This window comes from Crocodylus siamensis, chromosome 2, assembly GCF_052110815.1.
Source record: "Crocodylus siamensis isolate JL-2025a chromosome 2, ASM5211081v1, whole genome shotgun sequence".
Classification (NCBI taxonomy): Eukaryota; Metazoa; Chordata; order Crocodylia; family Crocodylidae; genus Crocodylus; species Crocodylus siamensis.
In genome coordinates, this window is record NC_143396.1 from 232,285,477 (window position 1) to 232,308,816 (window position 23,340).

At 46.7% G+C, this 23,340-nt stretch overlaps 1 protein-coding gene across 5 annotated transcripts in view; it reads right to left on the minus strand.

The window, feature by feature from the left end:
- NUSAP1 (nucleolar and spindle associated protein 1) overlaps positions 1-23,100 on the minus strand; it is a 43,579-nt gene extending 20,479 nt beyond the window's left edge. Inside the window, exons 1-3 of one of the 5 annotated variants that reach the window (XM_090033399.1) lie at positions 22,834-23,100; positions 11,573-11,638; positions 9,555-9,707 (exon numbers count right to left, since the gene is read on the minus strand). In XM_090033399.1, coding sequence (XP_089889525.1) covers positions 9,555-9,707; positions 11,573-11,638; positions 22,834-22,977 — 363 coding nt within the window. In that variant the 5' untranslated portion in view covers positions 22,978-23,100. The remainder of the gene's footprint in view (positions 1-9,554; positions 9,708-11,572; positions 11,639-22,833) is intronic. The other 4 variants (XM_090033397.1, XM_090033398.1, XM_090033400.1 and 1 more) reach the window with 4 other exon arrangements.
- Between the last annotated feature and the right edge of the window lie 240 nt (positions 23,101-23,340).

Below are 23,340 nucleotides of genomic sequence, written 5' to 3' on the forward strand. Positions count from 1 at the left end.
AGCAACAAAAGTCCTAGTTAACACTAGGACTTTCCATGCCCATTTATCACAATATAACAGGTATTCTCCTACCTACCCCTCCTTTAATAAATTTCACTTGCCAATATACAAGGGAAAACATACAAAGTAGATCAACCATATATAAAAACTTCCTAGATGGAAGGAATTGTTTGTTTCAATTCTATCAATTTTAAAATGTTAATATTTCACAAGGAACATCTAGTGTCATGACTTAACTGAAAATATCCCTTTAATCCAGTGATACCCAGCCTTCTGGCACCATGGGTTGGAGGAGTGGCATAGCATGGGAGAGCGTACCAGATTCCATACAGGGTCAGCAGATGAGGCTGGTCTGCAGGTACAATCCAGTGTGGCAGCCTAACCCCACATGCCCAATTATAGCCATGTTCCTGCACATTGGTCCAATCTAGCATGCAGGGCCACATCATCCAGCCCATGGGACTCCCCACAGGTCCAGAAATTTGGCAGCAGGGGTGCAGCAATTAAACACTGCCATCACTCCCCTTGCTGCCAAATCTGTAGGCCTATTGGGAGCCCCACAAGCTGGATGACACTGCTCCATGGGCCAGATTCAGGCCATGGGCTGGAAGTTGAGCACTACTGCTTTAATTTCTTTTTTAAACTGACCAATATTCTTAATATTTAGGTTAAAGTGTGCAAATCATCTTCATCAGCTATATCAATGATTACCCAATCCTGGAATACTTAAGGTTATAACGTTATTTTAATTAATTGGATTGCAAGATTTGAAGTTCTGCTGGCTACCTTTGAAACAGGAGTTCTGGCAAGCTGCAGAGGCAAAGATAAAAGCATGAAAATTAACATAACTGAGTAACTGGCTGAAAGGCAAGCCCACAAGCAGCATACTACTGGATGTAGCAGAACAATGGAGTTCCACTTTTATATTGGAACACTAGGAGAATTTGCAATACAGATGTGGGAGAGAACACAAACTCTTAATGCATTCTAAAAGAGCAAAGCACAGGGAAAATATCTTATAAGGGATAGCACAGGAGAAAATCCTATAGGATTAGTTGCTGCCCTGCCTATCAAAGTACATGAGAAGGAAAGTCTCAGCACTTACAGGACCAAAATAAAGGAATAACAGGGAGCATGTACACAATCACCCTATGGCAATGTAGCAACATGCTAGTGGCATAGCAATCATGTGGATCTACACATGATCGCTGGCTACGCTTCTATAGTGGCACCCTACTACAGCGACGTAGGTGGTGAATCTAACCATGCACTGCCCATATGCTGCAGTATGGACAGCTCCTGTGCTGTTTTAGTACTTCCCCTAAGCCAATAAAACACTGCGTAGTACTAACATCGCCGTATGGCAACATGTAGACATGCCCAGTGTCCCAACAGCTTTGCTGTAACTTGACCTGGAATAGTGTATGCAGTTCAGGTCCAGGCTACAGTTTGAGCAGAAGATGGATCATTTTATTACTCATAAAATTAAAATTTAAAAAGTTAATAACTTAAGTAAAAAAAACAAGTTGTCAGCCTTAGGGAAAACAATGGCCATGTTAAGAAGGGAGATTCTTAAACAATAAATACATACATAAATAAAAACAATGGTACTGTTTTGATACTTGTTAGTCACTGCTGAAAACATTTGCAATCAAACAGAAAAAGACCATTAAATTCTAAAGTTTCTTTAAATTCAGCCAATGTATAAGACAAAGCTAAAAACTTGACCACATTAAAGAATTAAAAAAAGAAAATCAGTTTGACCTCAATCCCTGGGAAGATTTTGGAAAAAATTATCAAATAAGCCATTCTTGATGGGTTAACAGAAAACAACATCCTGAGGGATAGCTAGCACAGGTTTGTTGCGGGTAGATCTTGCCTGACCAATCTCATTTCCTTCTATGACCAGGTGATTTATCACCTGGACAAAAAGGAAATAGGTTGATGTCATATATTTGGACTTTAAAAAAGCCTTTGACCTGGTATTCCACGATGTTATAGTTTCTAGGGTCGGAAGGGACCCAAGTAGATCTAGTCCGACCCCCTGCCATGGCAGGAAAGATTACTGGGGTCAAACAACCCCAGCAAGGTGTTCATCTAACCTCCTCTTAAAAGACCCCCAGAGTAGGAGCCAGCACCACTTCTCTTGGAAGTTGGTTCCAGATGGAAAAATTAGGCAACTGCTGCCTCTACTACTCCACAGTCCGATGGATGGGGAACTGGCTCCGAGGTTGGACCTAGAGAGTCGTAGTTGACAGAACCGAGTCAACATGGCACTCAGCAACCAGTAGTGTCCCCCGAGGTTCCGTTCTCAGACCTGTACTCGTTAATGTCTTCATAAACCATTTGAATGCTGGTGTCAGAAGCGGACTAGCTAAGTTTGCTGACGACACCAAACTTTGGGGAACAGTGTCTGTCCCAGCCGCCAGCAGAGGGTTTGGGATTGAGAGTATGGTCGGGGATAGAAAGCTAAGAAAGGCTTATTGACTTAACAAAAACACAACTACACATAGTATACTAAGACAGATAAATGACAGACAATAATAATTCACGTCGACAACTTATCAGTAGTCCCCTCTGATGCCTGATGTATGAAAAGTTTCTCTTTACACAAAGCTCAGCAAAGTCAAGCGTCCCTAACCAGCGCTGATACCGGGAAGGACTCTGGTATTCAGTCCTTGGGCTCCTCGAGATCCATGGGCCCACTGATCCAGGTCAACAGCTAATTAGTCCCTTTCACAGAGCTATATCTTCCTTCTGAATGATTTCCATGTGTGCCAGCCAATTTATAACTTCTGAACTATGCTGATAACTTACAGCCATTCAGATTCTTTTTACTTCAACTGTCCTTAGACTGACCAATAACAGTACAAGCTTTGCGTTCCTTCGAGAAGGTTAATTTTAATTATGCCACACGGCCTTATTGCTTCAAGGCTTTGCTAAATGTACTAGGCCTTACTTTATACAAGGCCTTACTACATCTTAAAAACTTTAATTAGGCTCTTAGCAACAACATATAGCTTACTATCTGAACAAATGACAGAAAAACACTTGATCTAATCTTCACAGAGCCTTCAGCAAGCACTTTTATCACACAGACATAACTGCAGCTGTCACAAGTGTCCACACTTAAGAATAGGCTGGTGATCCAGACCAACCTCGATAGGCTTGCAAGTTGGGTGGATGAAAACCTGATGGCATTCAGTATGAAGAAATGCAAGGTGCTTCATCTCAGGAATAAAAATCCACATCACACTTACAGGTTTGGCAATGCTACACTTGCTACCACCATGCCCAAAAGAGACTTGGGGTTCATGACTGACCACAAGATGAACAGGAGCCACCAATGCGATACCACAGCTGGCAAAGCGAACAAAACTCTGACTTGCATCTACCGATGCATCTTGAGCAAGATCCAGGAAGTTATCCTCCCGCTGTTCTCGGCCTTGGTGAGGCCGCAGCTGGAGTACTGCATCCAATTCTGAGCTCCGCAATTGAGGAAGGATGTAGAGAAGCTTGAAAGTCCAGACGAGAGCCATGCTCACGATCAGAGGTCAAGAGAACAGGCCTTATGAAGAGAGACCGTTAGCCATGGGACTCTTCAGCCTGGAGCAGCGCAGGCTTGGGGGTGACTTGGTGGCAGCCTATAAAGTACATAAAGGGTTTGCATCAGGATCCGGGGAAACGTCTGTTCACCAGAGCACCCCAGGGGATGACAAGGTCCAACAGTCACAAACTCCTTCAAGACCATTTGAAGCGGGACACAAAGAAAAACTTCTTTACTGTCCAAGCCCCCAAAACCTGGAACAGACTCTCCCCAGAGGTGGTGCAAGCACCTACTATAGACACTTTCAAGAAACATTTGGATGTTTATCTTGCTAGGATCCTTTGACCCTAGCTGATTTCCTGCCCCTTGGGCAGGGGGCTGGACCCGATGATCTTACAAGGTCCCTTCCAACCCTAACGTCTATGAAATGAGCTAGGGTTTCTACAGCGATAGAACTTTTGGAATATATATATATATTTATTCCTATTGTTGCTAAATATAGACTTTAATAGAGCACTCTTCCGAGACATGTATTTTAGGGGTGCACTGATAAAGATTTTTGGACCGATACCGATAGCTGATTATTAACCAGCCGTATCAGCTGATACTGATCCGACTGGCAATGTGCAGCCTGGCAGCTTGGACAGCAGCATCCGGTCGGTAAGTCTATGGGGGGGGGGCTGGGGGGGCCCCACAATGATGGAGGAAGTGGGGCTGAGGCAGGGGTAGGCGCTGTGCAACCAGGGCAGGGCACGGGACAGAGCTGGTTGTGTCTTATCCAGGGGGCACAGCAGGGGGGTAGTTCCTGCCACCACTGTGTACAATGCCAGGGGAGGCATGGTCCCCAGATCTGTGCACAGAGTGAGGGTGGGCTACCACTGTGCTTCGGGCCAGGGCTATGCCAGCCTCTTCCTGGTGGAGAGGTCAGGCCAGGGTTGTGCTTGGGGTGGGTGGCACTGGCACTGGGAAGGGCTCTATGAGGAGGCTATAGTGAATTTTGGGGTGGCTGTAGTCCTTCCCCCAGTGCCACTGCCTCCCAACCCTGCCCACCTCAAGCTCAGCCCCTGCCTGGCCCTCATTTGCCCTCAATCTCCGCTCCCCCCCACGTCCCTTTTCATGCTGCTCTCGGCTGGTCTGCTCACAACTCACCAGTCACACGCTGCTCTCCATGCTTCCAGGCTGTACTCCTGGGTGCATACATTTATTTGTAAAATTATCAGCCACATCAGCCAAAAAAAAAAAAGCTGATTGCCAATAATGTCAATTTTCCTTTTATTGGTGCAGATATGATATGGTCCAATGTATCGGTGCACCTCTAATGTATTCTATTACTTAAGGTTTGGCCTGACTCTAGAATACTGAAGAGAACCCTAGGTAGATCAAAAGATGCAATGCAGCGGATGAAAAAAACAAAACAAAACCAAACACCCACAATGGTTTAACAAAAGAAAAATAATTTTAAAAAGAAAACAACAACAACAACAAAAAACCACGGATTTTTGTATTTAAACCAGATTTTATTTATTTAATTGTATTTTTTAATTTTAAGATGCTCTTTTTAAAAAATAAACCTATATAAAGATAGCTTTAATTTAAAGGTATATTAAAGCTCAATGATATCATCATGGAATAAAGATTATAACCTCTAATTATATACTATTCGAGATAATATATTCAGGTAACCTTTTGAGAAAAAACATTATAAATAGGTTACAACAGGCCATGGACTATATTAGGGGCCCAATCTTATAGGGTCCTGAGAGACTCCTCTATAGATTAGTAAAGATTAAAGAAGGCACTGGGGGAAGGGCTACTGCCACCCCAAAATGCACTATAGCCCCCTCGTAGAGCCCTTCCCTGCCTGTGCACCCCCACCCTAGGGAAGCCACTCCCAGCCATTCCCAGCCATAGTCAGCTCACCAGCGGCATGCCACGGATGGGCATGCGCCACACCCCGAGGGTCTGCTCAGGGTCTGTGGCCCCTCTCTCTGGTGTCTCAGAGGCCTTCACCCAGATGGAGCCCATGGTTCTGGGTTCCACACGGACAGAGTCACTGGCTCTCAGCTGCCTGTCACTTTTTCAGGCTCTGGGGCCCAGGAGCATGGCCACCTCCCCTTGTGGGGTCTGGTCCCTTTTGGGATCTCTGGCATGCCAGCTGAAGGAGCTCCAGGCCACAGTCCAGAGACTGTGTGCCATCAGGGACTGTGAGCAGGAGATTGACTCCTACTGCCAGGCTCTTTTCCCCCCGGGAGGCGGAGGGTACCATGGTCTCCCTCCAGGACAAGGGAGGACTCAGGGACCTCCCATTCTGTCCAGCCAAGGGGCTGGAACAAGGTGCTCAAGGGCCCCAAGGCACACCGCACCAAGGTCCCCCCACCGCTGGAGCTTTGCAGCAGGTATGAAACTCTTGCAGCCCCAGCTGAGCCTGCTGAGTTGCCAACTCCCGCAAGCAACACAGGTTCTACTGTAGCTACTGCCCCTGTTCCCCGCAAGACAAAACGCAAAGTGTTTGTCGTGGGAGGCTACAGCCTGAGGAGGCAGATTGAGGGGGCAATCTGCCACCCTGACCCCTTAGCCCAGGAAGTCTATTGCTTCCCAGGAGCCCACATCCGAGACATTGCGGAGAAGATCCCTAAACTTCTCCAGCCCACTGACCACTATCCTATGCTCCTTATCCACGTGGAGCCAAGTCATGAGGTGCTACAGGGATTTGGGGGTGGGGCTTTCTTCAATCCTCCCAGTCTCGGGCTACAGGCTGAGGCAAAGGAAGATCCAGGTAGTAAACCAAAGACTGTGGCACTGGTGTCATCGGGAAGGCTTTGGCTTCCATGACCACAGTCCACTCTTTGGTAAGAGAGGCAGTGAGTTGCTGCAAAGGGACGCTGACCTGCTCTACCAGGTGTTAAACTAAGCCCGCCGGGGGATTGGGGGAGAGGGGACTACTGCCAGTGATGGCCCACTGAGCAACCCTTGCTATGCCAGCAGGCCTAGGCACTTAAGGGAGCCCACCCCTGCCCCAGCCCTGGATCTATCTGTGGGCTAGGCAAGGGCCCCCAAAGGGACACTTGCCTGTCTGTACACACATGCCAGGAGCTTGGGGAATAAGCAGGAAGAACTTGCCCTCCTGCTTAACACAAATAATTATGACATTATAGGGATAACAGAGACCTGGTAGGATTCCACCCATGACTAGGCCACGGGTATAGACAGCTACACCCTGTACAGGAGAGATCAGGTAGACAAAAGGGGCAGGAGAGGAGAGTTACTTGTCCCTGCAAGCCGACATTGGCACCCAGGGTGGACTGGAGACCCTCTGGGTTAAAATCCGTGGGGAACACAGCTCAGGGGACACAATGGTGGGAGTCTACTACAGACCTCCCACCCAAAGTCAAGAGCTTCCAAAGTCAAGGGAAGTTGGGTGACAGCAACCATGAGCTGATCACCTTCACCATCTGCTGTAAAGCTGGCAAGTCAGTCAGCAATACATAAGTCCTTGATTTCAGGAAAGCTGACTTTGACAAGCTCAGGAGGCTGTCGGTGAGGCCCTAAGGAACCACAACCTTAACGGAAGGGGAGTTCAGGAAGAGTGGTTGCTTCAAGACAGCAATCCTTGATGCACAAGCTCAAGCTATTCTGTCTTGGAGGAAAGGCAGCAAAAGGGCACACCAGGCCCCTTGGCTCTGCAGGAAACCAGAGGACCTACTGCAGCTAAAAAGAAAGGCCTACAAAGGATGAAGGATGGGATCCACCTCCAAGGAGAAATATTCCACATTGGTCCAGACCTGCAGGGAGCGAACCAGGAAAGCCAAGGCTGCGACGGAACACCAGGTAGCTACAAGTATCAAGGACAATAAAAAGTCCTTTTTCAGATATGTGGGGAGCCGGAGGAGAAGCAAAGGCAACATTGGACCCCTGCTGAACCAGATGGGACAACTGACAACCAACACCCAAGAAAAAGCAAACTTGCTAAATGGGTACTTTGCGTCGGTCTTTCATCAGTCCCATGGGACACCCATGCCCATTACGGGACAGGGAGGCCCGGGTGAGGGAGATTCCCTGCCCCTCGTGAAGGAATACCTTGAGAGGCTGGACACCTTCGTGTCAGCCGACCTTGACAGTTTACACCCCAGGGTACTCAAGGTTCAGCAGTACTACACTGGCTAGCACTATGGATGAAAAGGACTTGGGGGTCATGATTGACCACAAGATGAACATAAGCCTTCAATGTGATGCTGTGGCTAGTAAAGCGAGCAAGACACTGACTTGCATCCATAGATGCTTCTCAAGTAAATCCCAGAATGTCATACTCCTATTGTACTTGGCCTTGGTGAAACTGCAGCTGGAGTACTGCGTCCAGTTTTGGGCTCCACAATTCAAAAGGATGTGGAGAGGCATGAGAAAGCCCAGAGAAGAGCCACGCGCATGATCAGCGGTCAGGAAAACAGACCTTATGATGACACGCTGCGAACTATGGGGCTCTTTAGCTTGGAAAAGTGAAGGCTCAGGGGTGATCTGATGGCCACCTTTAAGTTTATCAGGGGTGACCACCAGGATCTGGGGGAACGTTTGTTCACCAGAGCGCCCCAAGGGATGACGAGGTTGAACAGTTATAAACTCCAGCAAGACTGTTTCAGGCTGGACATAGGGAAGAATTTCTTTACTGTCCAAGCCCCCAAGGTCTGGAATAGCCTGCCATCAGAGGCGATTCAAGCACCCACATTGAACGCCTTCAAGAGAAACTTGGATGCTTATCTTGCTGGGATCCTATAACCCCAGCTGACTTCTTGCCCCTTGGGCAGGGGGCTGGACTCAATGATCTTCCAAGGTCCCTTCCAGCCCTGATGTCTATGAAACAGGGAAAACGAGGATCCCTGGAGACAACCAACCTGATTATGTACCCATCAGCCCTCTTGTCTCTCTGCAAGTCTGTATACACAGTCAAACCCTTACTTCTCTCTAAAAGTGCAGTCTCAAGAAGTTAAATGAATAGAGGATATCAAACAAACAAGAACACACTTTTTGTAGAAAACAATGATTAAATCTAGGCTTCCTGACCACTGATTTAAAATCAGTTTTATTTAAAATCAAATCCACCCTGAGATGCAAGATAGTTAATATTGCCGCAAACGAAGTTTATGAAGAAAACAATTTTTTGCTGTGGGATTTTTTTAAAATTTGCCATCATAACATTCTGTTAAGTGTATATTTCGTATTAAATAACCTAAAGGCCCAGGGGAAAGGAAAAAGAAAGACCACAGGGAAAAAAATGATTGCTTAAAATGCTGTAATAAAAGAGATCTGAGTTTGTTGGTGGTAAAAAAAAAAAAGAGACTGACTCAGAATTAATAGGAAAGCTAGGAATAGACAACTAGAGGAAGACAACAGTGAAAGAATTTCTGGAGAGACTGTTGAAATCACTGCCAGTGACTAAGAACAGGCAAATTTAAGTAGTTTACTATGTTTCAGGGCATTTCACTTTCTTTTCTCCAATCACACACAATGCAACTTCTGTTCTGCTTACATTATACACAGAAAAATACTGGTCTTATTTTACATAGCACCTGGAAAGCCAAATATAGACTTTCACACAAAATAAAAAGGAGAACATTTCAATATCTGAGAGAACACTAGCTACTGGGTTCTTTTGGCAAACAGAAGATCTGGGTGGAGGTGGGTTTTAAGGCTTCTACAGAGCTTATTTATTCAGCTAGAAAAAAGAAGTGTGATTGATGGTCAGGTATTTAAGTCTCCAATTAAGTTCTTTAAACTGCACCCAGGGTTGTATTTGAATACCTAAAAAAAATTATGCCTGGGAAATATACATAGATTTTACAGTTCTGAAATTGATAAAAATTAAGCATTAAGAAGGATAGTTGATTGGAGCTAGCATGCAGCACAAGCAGGGTACCAAAAAGACACAGGATAAATAATACTGATGGGTATTTCATCCTGAAAGATAAATGGCAGCAGAATGAAGGAAAATATTCCATTCAACTGAATAACAGACCTCTTCCTCAACAGAAAATTCTCTGTTTTCTGTATTGGTATTAGCATTTTCTTTGGAGACTTTCTTTCTAGTGGCGGTCTTCCTCCGTTTCCCACGCCTTTCTGTAACAAAGGACACTTCCTCCTGACTATTGAACTCTGTGTCCGTGGAGTCCTATATGAAAGAAATGAGACCATAGGGTAGTGCAGGCTTCTCTGTATCTAACTAAAGGATGCACAAAGAAGAAACTTCACAAGTTATTAATGGAACAAACATTTAATACCCATTGTTCAGGAGTAAATTTTGCTTGTGCACTCAGGTGCTTATGAGTATCACAATTAACCGGTATTTGGCTTGTAATTGAAATCTCCTGGATTGTTTTTATTTATACACATAATATGCCATCAAAATATTTAAAGCCAGTCAGCATTTCACATTTCTCACTCAACTGGAAGAATCCTGTAGCTCTCCAAGTTTTTTAAATCTCTGTGGGATAATGCTAAAGGGGAAAAATATATACAGTTACTCTTCTTCAAAATGCTACTCTGCAGCAAGTTCAATTCCTAGCAATGGAAGAGCACACTTTGATTGCTGTCACTGTATATATATAACCCAAGAACTTAGAACAGCGGTTCCCAACCTGGTACCCACAGGCACCATGGTGCCCCCCCGGTTTATTCAAATGCCCGCATGCATTTTCACAAACAGTAAAAATCATTATTCCAACAAAAAATGCTGTTACTGCCAATTGAACTCAGGCTGTACTCAATGGCCGCCAACATGAGACTGAATCAGCCTGACTGACAGTGACAGAGTGGTGCTTACTACTCCCTCCCCAAACAAAACTATGCGCATATCCAGGATTCTAAATTCTAAACTTTAATATTTCTATTGGCGCCCGCTAGTTTTTCCTTTAAATTCAAACGTGCCCGTGGGCACATAAATGTTGGGAATGCCTGACTTAGAAGAACAAACGACAAGGATTAGGGGAGAGGTTCCTCCTGGTTTCATAACACGGGAAATAATGAAGTATATGCTGTCCATAATAGGATGGTGAAAGAAAGTTCTTACAACACAATAATGTGGAAAATATCCAATAAAACTAATATGTTCACATTTTTATTAAAAACAAAGCATGTTTAAAGCACAGTATAACAAGATATTAGAAGGGAAATAATGAAAAAGGTGGGGAGGGTGACTACCACTGTTGAAACGCTCTGTTATAGCATCCCAAGAATGCTAACTTGCAAGCTAAGTAGGTACAAAATGACTAGATACATGACCCAGACATTCATATAAATGACAACATGCACAATTATATAAAATATGAGTTAAATAGGATTCCATCACCATTATGAGTCATCATAATAGTAATACAAAGGCTGCAACTCTACTAGGAGTTGCTTCAACCTGGGGAAGATTCTAGTTGGTGTGCAAGCTGTCACAATTGTCTATTGCAAGGTTTCTTACAAATTCCAGAGGATGGCTATTAGCTAAGACTATTGGTCACATATGATACAGCATCTCCCATTTCTAGAAGAAGCGTGGATGTTGTCACTTTGTTAGTCATGGGCTCAAAATTCTATGACTTGTACTTAAAATAGAGATCCTGCCTGCTGAGTTTGGTTTAGTACCCAAGTAATCCTCTCTCAAAATAACCAAATAGAGTCACAAGAATTTTGCACTGATTAACATCAAAACAAATTTGAACAAAACTTCAATGTATTTGTCCATATTGTTTGCTAAAGATAGTCTGTTATCCACACTCGACAATGCATTAGTTTTTCAATCTCCATTATTAGAACACAAACTGGCTTACAGTTCTATACAAAGCCACTTGAGAGCCAACAGTAAGAAGTCAGTTAAGCAAGAGGCACCGATTTCAACCAAAACTTCCATTCCTATCAACGCCTGCCCCATGAGAAATGCTGTTCAGTATATGCAATCTACCGTAATTACTAAAATAGATGTCATTTTCTTATAGAGAATGGCTTTGAATGATAGTCTACATGGATAAGCAGTCTGACATTTGTTCTTACCTTACTTCCATCTTCTTCGTTTGTCTCATGAAAGTGTTGCTTCAGAGCTTTTAATAATTTATCTGCCTGGAAAGAAAATATAAAATGTGACCCAAAGATGACACTGAGCTGTTAAAAAGGTTGCATAAGCCTAACCAGCTTTTAGCCAATTCAATAAAGCACTAAAACCAACCAAGTCCATCTCCATTTAGGAAAGCATATACTTACATTTTAATTAAATACATTAATCCCATTAGCAGGGATCCAGGTTTTCCATTTCCCACAGAAAAATGTGGATTTTTCCCCTTTCTTGGAAGAAAACGTGGCTCTCTCATTTTAATGGAGAAACCTGTGGATTTTGCCATTTTCCAAAGACCTCTGCAGGTTGGCACAGTACCAGCCTCAAGGGGCTGGGAGGAAGCGGGAGGAGGGTGGTCAGGCAGGGGGCGCCATGTGCACTTAAACCAGGGGTCGGCAAAATACGGCCTGCGGGCCGGATGCAGCCTGCCAAGCACTTCCCTCTGGCCCACAGAGCGCCTTCAAAACCCACGTAACAGCAGCTGCCTCTCTAAAAGCCTCCAATGCGGCAGCAGTGGCAGCCAGCCGTGGCACCTCAGGCTGTTAACTTGGGTTCTGGTTGCGAGGCAACCAACCCTGACCTCAGCCTGACTCAGTTGGCCTCTCCCCGCCCCTGGCTCAGGCCATGTTTGCAGCTTGGCAGGGGCAGCAGGAGGGACTGAGCCAGAACCTGTGGCACCGGTGAGGGGAAACAGGAGAAACAGTGTCTGGGCCAAATTCTGCTTTGCTGCACAGCACTGAAAAGGGCCCTGCCCTGCAGGTAAGTGGCTGCTGGGCAGGCTTTCGTCATGCCATGCCATGCCATGCCATGCCGCTCAGGCCATGCACGGTTAGCGCTGGGGAGGGGAAGCAGCAGCTGGGCTGCAGCTCCGGCCCAGTCAGCACCAGGGAGGAGAGGAGGCAGCAGAGCTATGTGCTGCTTGGGATAGGATGAGCTTGGCCAGAGTAGCAGGGACTCAGCTTCACTTTCCCCCTGCCTGTGCCAGTCAGTCCCAAGCCGCACATGGCTCCACCACTGCTTCTGCTGGCTGGTGCTGACCCAGCCGGGCTCCTCCCGTCCCCAGCAGCACACATGCTGCTCTGGATAAGACGGACCCAGCCAGGTCTGCACCAGCCAGGAAAGGTGGCATGCAGCAGAAATCAGCTTTCCACGTGCTGCTGGGGAATGGAAGGAGCCTGGGGAATGGGAGGAGCCTGGCCGGGTCTGCACCAGCCAGCAGAAGTGGCCATGTTTATCCCTTTGATGCATAAAGCAAGTTAAGTTATTTATATTATGGTTAAATGTTTGTCATGTTGTTTTCAGGATCGTTAAGTTAATCACTACTCAAAATTAAAATCTGTTATAGTAGATGTTTGATTTTTAGTATATGATATTTTATCTATACCTTTTTTAATGATTTGTTCCGAATACTTTGTGTGTGCAGCTCTTGACTCAATTGGTTTGGCTCCGTTCTGGGGGAGGTCTGATGCCCCTGAAACCCCACTGCTGGGGCAGGATGTTAGAGGGGTCACAACTCCTTGCTACCTGGTAAGTTGTGCCTGTGCCTTGTGGCCCATATGGCAGAACTCCTGGGGCCCCAAGAGCAGGCCATGTACTGTGAGGGTGGGCCATGGTGTTGGGCAGTGTTTCCCAGTCAAGAGATACACCTTCAGGGACCATGTGATGAGGGCAGGGGATTCTGGGACAGATATGGAAGACAGGACAGTTTGGTGTTGAGTGGTTGAGTCTTATGACACAGACCATATGACAGGGTGTAACTTTTAGTTCCAAAGCCACCTCTCTAAAAGGAGTACTTCCAGGGGCAAGGAGAGGGACTTCTGGTGGCAAAGGTCAGGGGGTGGGACGTCTGGTTCCAAGATGGCAACCAGGAGGTGAGGCAACTGAAGGGGCAGGGCTACCCATGCAGGCCTTGACCACTCGCCAAAACTTATCAAGCAGCCCTCTGCCGGAAATAACTGCCTGCTCCTGACTTAAACGTATATGGCTGCCAGGCAGCAGAGAGAACAGCTTCTGCAGAAGTGCAGGAGGGAGGGATTGAGGCCCCAGTAGAGAGGGAGGGAGCACTGGCACGTGCACCCCCTGAGATCAGCTGTGCAGCCTCGGAAGTGCCAGCTGTGAAACTGGAAGTGCACTTCTGGTTTCACCATTGGCTTGGCAATTGGCTGCTAGGGACCCCCTTCAGTTAGCAATTGGCCGCCGCTAGGGGACCATCCCGCGCCCTGTTGTCAATCTGGTGCCCCCCCAGACTTGGGAGGCACCAGTCAGCCATGGGAGGGAGATGGGCAGAGCTGGAGCTGCTTCCCAGCAGGCGGTGCATGGGACTTGACATGGGGCCACAGAGCCCCGGTAGAAAGCAGGAGGGAGCCACAAGCAGCTTGCCTGGGGGGCAGGGCTGGCTCCCTGCCACTACACATGCTCAGAGGGCAGGGGAGACCCGTGCCTCCCAGATCTGTGTGCAGATATGGGCTGCCAGCTATGGACTCCAACTCCTGTCCTGCTGCCCTCCCCTGGGACCTTCACAGCCCAGCAGGTGCAACCTGCTGCTGCGGAGCAGAGTGGGGCCATGCAGGTAAGCTGCTTGCTGCTACAAGCTCCATGCTGCCGTGTCAACGCATCTCCTGTGCACGTGGCATCAGCAGGGGTGGTGGCATGGGGCTGTGCCCCTCACGGCTGCTGCACACACAGAGGATGCATCACCAGGGTGGGGCAGAGCTTGCAGCAGCAAGGAGATCCTGGCGTGGCCCCACTGTTCCCTGCCGTGCTGGGTTGCACCTGCTAGGTTGTGGAGGCCCCAGGGGAGGGCAGTGGGCAGAAGCCTGCAGCAGGCAGCCCACCTCCACTCCTCACACAGATCTGTGGGATACGGGTTCCCCTCTGCCCCCTAGGGAGTGCACACAGCAGTGGTGAGCTGCACCCCCTGTGCTGTTCTCACAGCTACACTCCTAAATCATACCTAACCTACCTAAAGCAAGCTCAGATGCGTCTACTAGGCAGCAATGACAGGGCTAATTACTGAACATTTTTATTTTTCTTGCAACAATTAGAAGTTGTTTTCACCTTTATGTCTTTTCATGCCTAAAGACAAAAACATAGATCTCCAGAACTTTCTGAACAGCTGTGTTAGGGTCTGTGTTAAGAACAACAATTATGGGTGCACTGAAAGATTTTTTGGGCCGATACCGATGGACGATTATTAACAAGCCGTATCTGACAATACCGAACCAATTGATGATATGCAACCCAGCAGCTTGGAGAGCAACATCAGGCTGTTGGGGAGGGAAGGGGTATGGAGGGACAGTGGAGGAGAGAAGATTGAGACCCCCACAGTGAAGGTGGAAGTGGGGCTGGGGCAGGCATGCGGCAGAGACGAGCGGCTTGTCCAGGGGCCCAGAGGTAGTTCCCACTGCTGCACGTACTCCCGGGGAAGGTATGAGGGGCACGTGCCCCCCTGGATCTGTATGTGGAGCAAGGGCGGGCTGCCGCTGCACACTTGGGGCTGGCACCAGTCTCTTCCCAGTGGGAGTGGGAGGAGAGGGGCTGGGTTGGGTCTGTGCTTGAGGTGGGCGGCAGCAGTGCTGGGATGGAGGGGGAGAGGGGCTACAGCCACCCCAAAATTCACCATAGCCCCCTCCCATGCCACTGCCTGCCTCAAGTGCAGCCTCAGTCCAGCCCCCCACCCCCAGAAGAGCCCAGCACTTCTCACAGTTAGAGGGGCTCAGTGACAGAAGTTATAGGAAAACGTAACTTAACTACTTTCAAACGTGAGGAGGAACTGCTACTCAGGAACCTGCATCAGCTGTTATATTAAAACCATTACATCTGCATGCTCCTACAGTGATACAAGTTAGCTACTGTAACTTTAACCCAAAACTTTAAATCAGATTTTTAAAAATTTAAATCAATTTTTTTATTTGATCTTATTTATTTTTAAGATGCTTTTTAAAAAAAAGATAAAGACAGTTTTAACTTAAGGTATGTTAGAGCTCAAAGATATCGCCATGAAAGAGATTATAAATTCTAAGTATATACTATTTGAGATAATGTATTCATATAACTTTTTTAGAAAAGTTTCACAAAACCACTCTAACCCAATGGAACTCAGTGCTCAGTCTAGAAAACCCCATTAAGCATCTCTGTGATGCTTAGTTTCAGTTCTCAAACTGGATTTGTCTTCAGAGATAACATCCTTATTAACACCAGTACTGTATAGGGAGATGAGAGATAACAGACCTGATTACCTACCCATCAGCCAGCCCTCTTGTCTCTGCAAGTTTGTGTACACAGAGTTAAGCCCTTACCTCTCTCTAAAAGTGCAGCGTTTCAAGAAGTTAAATGAACAGAGGATATCAAACAACAAAAGAATGCACTTTTTGTAGACAGCAATGATTAAATCTAGGGTTCCTGCCCACCAATTTAAATCAAATCCACCCTGACCCAGAATGAAAAGGGTTGAAAAGCATAGCAAAGCCCTTGCAATATGTGGCTCCAGAAACATACAGATATAAATTATAATGTAACAACATAACTCAGCACCATGTGATATTGATATAGCTGTTACATTCATGATACCCAGGGTATACAGGTCTGTTTGGGATACTAAATCTTCAAACCAAAGTTACAACTGAGAAAAAAGTAGAGCTGAATAATCAAGTTCATTCATTTGATCCGAATAAGCTTATCTTTTTACAAATGAATGTGCAAGTGGATATCCACTGCGTGCACTTTACAGTGGAAAATTGATACATACTGATCCTTTGACTGGATGTGTAAATAACAGCCAGAAAAACTTCAGCTTACAGAAAAATATGTAAAAATGCACCAGAGGGAACATTTACAATAGTGTATCATGTATTAGTGATACTGTTATATTTATTTTTTATGCTGCCCTTTCCAGCAAAAGCTCAGGGCAGCTTACATAGAGAGAGCAGAGTAAATTATAAGCTTACAAAAAGAGAACACAGGACGTTATAAAACAGGAAAGCAATAACAGAACAAAACAACTTAAAAAGGGAACTAAAATGTCAACAGAGACTTTAAACACCGTCTCAGCCTAGCTTTAATATGCTAAATGCGTGTCCAAATAGGAAGGTATACAGAGCTTCTGAAAGTTCCAGAGTTGACCTCCCATTCATTTTTGACAAGCAGACCTGATATGTTAATAGCACTTGCAGGAGGTAGCAGTTTCTGACCCCGCTCTGGTCTTACTATCATCTGCTGCAAAAAATGTCCATTGCTCGAAGAAAAGAAAAAAAAAAATCGTTTTGGGCCAGTGATGCTCAACACTTCCAGTCTTGTAGGCAGGATGAGCAGCATGGAGCCAGCTCCCCACACCCAACCCAGCTGCAGCCTAATACTGTGGGTTGGCTCTATGTACCCAATCTGGCATATGGGGCCAAGTCATCTAGCCCACGGGTCTCCCCATGGGTCTCGAAACTACTGGCACTAGATTTATGACCTAGATACCTTGTTCTCAGTGTACCCAAACCCTCAGACTGACTACAACTTCTTCCATTTGATAATAGGTAAATTTTATTGAGACGCAGTGATAGCAGATAAGAATAATGAAGGCAAGACAAACTAAGTAACACCCACGTCCCAGCCCCAATTCTGTATCTACCAATCCTAGAGCTGTCATAGAGGAAAGGTATGTCTGGCTAGTATGCAAGCTTTGCCCTGTCGTTCTCTTGAATGTCAGATGTCAGCAGCCTGGAGGTCAAGGGCCAGGGCCCATCTCCACCAATGGGGTGGGTGAAATGGGCTAGTGGTGTGCCCTCTGTCCATGGTGGCCTCAAGTTCCCCGCTCAGGGATCCTTTGCTGCTCTGAAATCCCTCCTTTTTATTTTTTCTCCTCCTGATGACTTCATTTCTGGCTACCGTTGATTGGTTTTCCTATCGTTGTCATACTGTCCACATTCTGTCCTGTCAGCCTATTCCTCCGTTTCCCCAAACCCATCATATGCAAACATCTTAATTTGGTCAGTTACCCATGTCTTAACTGGGGCATGCCCCAGTCTCCCAATTTGGTCCTCCCACCAAAGCTGGAAATCCCAGGACTCTGCAGCTCATCACTGTAACCTAGCTCCAATGCGGCAAGCCTATCTTACGTTATGGGACAGCGTTCAAATTTCCCAGCCGGTTTATGCCCGCTTGTCTGCCGGCCTTGGACACAGTGGGCACGTCTACATGAGATGCCATAAGCCTCTAAGCTACAGCGACATAGGTTGTTGCTACAGCAAGTGTCAGTGGGCATGAACCGTGACAGTGCTGCTACTGTGTAGTAGCAACAAGCTACTGCACAGTAGGGTCAGAAATGACCTGTGCAGTGCCAGGACTGCACAGTACCAGCAGTTATTTAGTAAGTACTAAATAACTGTGCAGTAACAACTGCACAGTCGGGCACACTTGTAGATCTGCTCAGTGGCTGCCTTGAAGGAAACTTGGTCACAAAACAGGCTTTTAGAAACCAATTAACCCTTGCTATTTCCCTGGACCATTGCTCTAATACATTATCTACAAGACAATTCCTAAAAGCAAACCTTTAAATATAATTCTCTAGCCATCAGAAATTTAGTGATAGGAGAGTGCTGGCAGCATTAATTGCTACAGTTCCCAGAGCCAAAGCCCCAGCAATTAATGCTGCCACCATCCCCCTGCCAGATTTCTGCATCTGTGGGGCACCCGGTGAGTCAGATTATAGCTCCTCAGGCTGTAGGTCAAGTACCACTGCTCTAGCCTAGTAGTCCTGTCACTCCTTGTCCTGGTGAATGCAGACTGAAGTAATTCAATTTCAGATCTTACATTTTTTTCCTAAATGCCAAGTAATGTCTTGGCTTGTGCTGTTTGTTAGTATGTGAAGCTTCCCATGCTGTTATTTGGGAACTCTGATTTTACACATCACATACCTTTTCACCTTCAGATTTATTCTTACAAAATTTTGGATACTCTGTTATGTTCAATGTTTGAAGTTTACAGAGGGTGGACAGTACTCTATCTGGACCGGATTACATCCTTTGCATGGTAGATAGTTGATTTTTGACAAATCAGTACTCCAGGAGTCCAAGTATGTTGTCCCAGATCCCAGTCAGGGTTACATTTCTTATCAGGTTACCCTCACCAAATTGCCAGACTGACTCTTCACACTCACATCAGTCGAACTCTTTCATATAGACTTCACAGACTTTTACTTCAGATGGGACCTTAGAAGATCATCAAGTCTGACCCCCCACCCTGGGGTGGAAAGATATATTCCTTTGCTTACATTCTGTTACATTCTGGAATTGTACCGTGAATATTTCTGTAATATTGCTCAAACTCCATCTCAGTGAATTCAAAACTACTAAATGCTTTATAATCAGGTAGATTTCTTTCTGAATTACATTCAGTCTTCCTCTTCACTGGCACACCTGGCTTGTAAGAAGTAAGAAAGAAACAGGAGGCTCAATGCCAGTGTTTCTTAAAGGTACAGTTCTCCACAGTGTAGTTACACTCTTAGTTTTCCCAAGCAGCAAAACTGATAATTTTTGTATTGTTGCTTTCTTTATATAATAGGTAATCCAGAATAGCAGTACTCAACCTTTGGGTCATTGAGACCACACAAGTGGTATAGGGCTAATCTGTGGGCTAATCAGACCCTGTGCCCCAGGATCATGCCCACACACCCAGATCTGGACTGCGCCACCTCTGCCCAGCCCCACATACAAGGATCAGGGCTCCACATCATCCTTTCATCTAGCCCCACATGCCAAGATTGCCCCCCCCATGTGTCCAATCTAGGACGTAGGGCCACAGCCCACCAGGCTCCCCATGGACCCATAAGGAGCCCCACAGGCTGGATGGCAAGGCACCAGGAACCAAACATGGCCCATGAGCTGGAGTTTGAACATCCTAATCTAGAAAATCTAGTTGTCCTTTCTGAGACCACCAATTCTATGGTCCCAATCGCAAATTTGGATAACATGGGAAAAACAAAGAACTCTAGCAAGATTTAAGCCAAGGACTTCAAACAGTTCCAGCCCCACAGGGATCAGGCTCACAGACCAGCCGCACACACTAGAGCCAGGAAGCAGGGTTGGTCTGGTGCAGGCACCTCATGCGCTTACCTTAAGCAGCATGCAGTGTCCCTGGGCCATGGCTCACAGAGCAGACATGGGATACTTGCTGCATGAAGTGTCCCTGATCCAAACTGGCCCCAGATATAGTACACAGGCCCAGTCTGGAGGGGCACTGCAAGAAGCATGTGCCACAGATTGGCCGTGTGTGCTCTGCCTGCATTCACACCCCACATGCAGCACATGCTGGCAGCATGGGGCATGTACTGCATGTGGTGCCCATTCTGGACCAGCCCTACACACTGGCTCCAGCATACAGAGATGGTCTGTAGGTCCAATCCAGACCGGCCCAGAGCCAGTGCCCAGAGCTGGTCTTCTGTGGGAGCTGCACGCAACATGTACCCAAGACTGATCCCCTGTGCTACATGAGGCACTGGGGCTAGTGTGCCACATGTGGTATGTGGGGATTGGCCCAAGAACCACAGACCAGATCATAGAGCTCCACAGGTCAGATTCAGCTCACTGACTAAATCTTTGACACCCCTAATTTAAACAAAGACACTTTCAGGCATGGGAGATGGCATGAGATGGAAAGTCTGATGGTTAATTGAGATGAGGGCTACAGCTTTATAACAAACTGGCCATTTACCCATCACAAATGATGGGGGGGGGTAAGAGGCTGGGATGGTGTCTCACCACCTAATGCCCCATGCTGCCACTGTTCTGCCTCTTGCAGGGAGCAGGGTGGGGGCCTTGGCCCCCCACCCTCTGTCTAGTACTCTGCTGGGCTTCGGAATCATGGTGGTGCTCTCCCATGCTTGGAGCACTCCGATTGGCTGTTTCTGTCAGCCAATCACAGCCCGAATAAAGTGTTACCGACAGACGCTTGGGCTTTTATAATATTAGAATATTTGCCATCGTAGTTATATCAATAGGAGGAGGATGATATGTGAAAAACATTGCTGGTAAAAGCCAGGTGCATCTCTACCCTGCCTTCTGCCCGACTTCAGGCTAATGGGACTAACTGCCTCTCAGAAGTCATTGGCACAGAAGCAGTTTTTCATTGTTCATTTTCAGGATTGTTCATTTGCTGGTATATCTTATTTTCATTTGGTCAGGGAACATTCCTTTGCTAAACCCACATACTGAGTATAATACCGATCTTAGCCAAACAGCCAAGAAGCAGCCTTTGACACTATGAGACTCATTCATAAGAGCCACATAAGCAGTCAGTGCTGACTAGAGAGCTGCAAAATAACCCCCTTAGGTAAACTGCAACAAGTACACTCCAGTTCAAAATCAATTTCAGTGAAGAGCCAGTATAGGTATCACTGGACTTGTACATCTGTTCTGGCAAAGCTCTAACTGTAAATCTGCTCCCAGCCAGAGACTTATTCTCAAGGGACCGTAGGTTACCACCATGAGATAGCAGAACACATGGTAGACACATACATACACATTAACTGCTTTAAAATTGCTTCACTAATTGTTCTGTCTAATAAATAAAAAGTACTTTTGAGCAGCTTTGACTCCCTGTAAACAGCACTAATCGCAGATTCCCAAAAAGTGATTCAGAGGCTTTTGTAGGAGGCATGGAAAATACTTAATAAGATGGTATGAATAGACTGCTGGATGCCAGTTGCATCTTCTCAAACACAGACCACATCCCCACTGGACCAAACATCATGAATTATAACATCTGGGGTTTATTCCTCTATTCTTTCACCATCTTATATACCATCACCAGCGTACATCAGCCAGATAATGCAATTCCTAGGCAAAAGAATGAACAGAAACTTTATGAAAGCCAGTGCCCAAACACCTCAGCCTCCTCCAACACCCCATGACTGGCCTGAGGAGCTCTTCTTAAAACAACATTTTAAATTCCCACTTGAACATAATAATTGCAGTACAAGAAGTCAGCGGCAGGCAGGACTACCCCAGCCACCATCTCAAAGGGGACTAGGGTTTTTTATCCCATTACCTGAACTGGCTGCTTACTCCAGTGTCCCTTCAGCTGGGAGTGAGCTGCCTTCTTCATCTCCAGGGAGCCAATCCATCAGCTGCCAGCTTCTCTGACAGCCCCCTCTCCTCACCTTTCTATTTAAATACATCTTGCTTATGTGTCATAGAATAGTGCCCTGAACATTTCTGTAATATTGCTCAAAACTCTTCTGCCTCAGCAAACTCAAAACTACTAAATGCTTTAGATTCAGCTAGATTTCTTTCTGAATTATGTTCAGAGAGTCTTCCTCTTGCCTGGCACACCTGGCTTGCAGATAGAAAGTACAGTAAGCAACAACAAATCCCAATAGACCCAGTGCAAGAGCTTCTTAAAGGTACAGTTCTCCAGTTTCAGGGATACAGGCTGTAGCCGTATTGGTCTCTATGCTAGCAAAAGGAATTATAACTCATGGCAGAGGTGAACTCTTGTTATAGACCAACTAGATATTTGCAAAAATAATTCTTTACTGAAACCTGAAACACCCTGGCTTCTGCCTATTGTTCCCACTAAATCTGCATCTTCACAGAGCTCAAAACTGCCTCAGCACAAGAGAAATTCCTTGCCCAGGAAACCAGTCCACAACCATCCTCGTTTGAAAGATGAAATGTCATCACCAGAAAGAAACATAATTCATCCTGCTTGACTCCAGACAGCACCGAGGTAAAAATGGGTTGTTCCAATTTTCACCTAAACCTAATTTGCCAAAATTAAGTATTCTAGCCAGGAGATCTTGCACCACCTTCTGCTCTCCTGTGAAATACGAATTTTCATTTCTGCCCCGGAGAAACTTTACAACCTTTCCCCCCTCCTATGTGAATAAGGACAGAACTTTGCAAACATCTAATAAAAGAGACCGCCTCTGCCAGTTTTCTGCCGTGTAGTTGCACCCTTAGCTTTCCTGTTGCCGCACCCGAGAGAGCCGCCGGGGGCCCAGGAGACAGCTCCCGCCTCTCGGGACTCGGCTCGAGGTGGACCCGGGCTCCCGCAGCAAGGCACCACCGGGGAGGGAGGACCGCAGCGCCCACCGGGGCTGAGCACTGGGACGAGGCTCGATGCGGGACCGAATGCAGCCCAGCCCCGGGCTACCACAGCCCCAGCGTCTGCAGGGTAGGGACACCTCCCAGCTCCCCTCCCGGGGCCCCGCTCCCACCTTGAGGTTAGCGCGGAGCCCGGCAGCCTTGGCCACCTGCTGCAGCTCGCAATACTTGAGAGACTGCAGCGGGCGCAGGGACAGCGGCTCCATGATGGCGGCGAGTCGGTCCGGGCCGCACTGAATAAACGCTGCGCCGCGCATCAACCGTCCGCTCTGAATCTGGCGCTCAACCGGCTGTACCCCACCCCGCTTTCGAACTGGGACTGCCCGGCCCTCCCATTGGCCGAACTATCACAAGAAGCGGGTCCCTCAGGCAACGCTCCGGCCAATGGGGCTCCGGCGGCGCGAGTTTGTTTTTTTTCGAACGGCCTGGACTGAAAGCCCCGCCTAGCGTCACATCCTCGCTATATGATTGGACAGCAGGATGACGCTAGTAGAGGAGGATTTTCTCAGCTAAGCGGCTTGGACTTGGGGAGAGAGTGAGAGAGAGAGAGAGAGAGAGAGGGAGAGAGGGAGAGAGGGAGGGAGGGAGGGAGGGGAGAGATTGAGGTGCGTGGCCGCCAA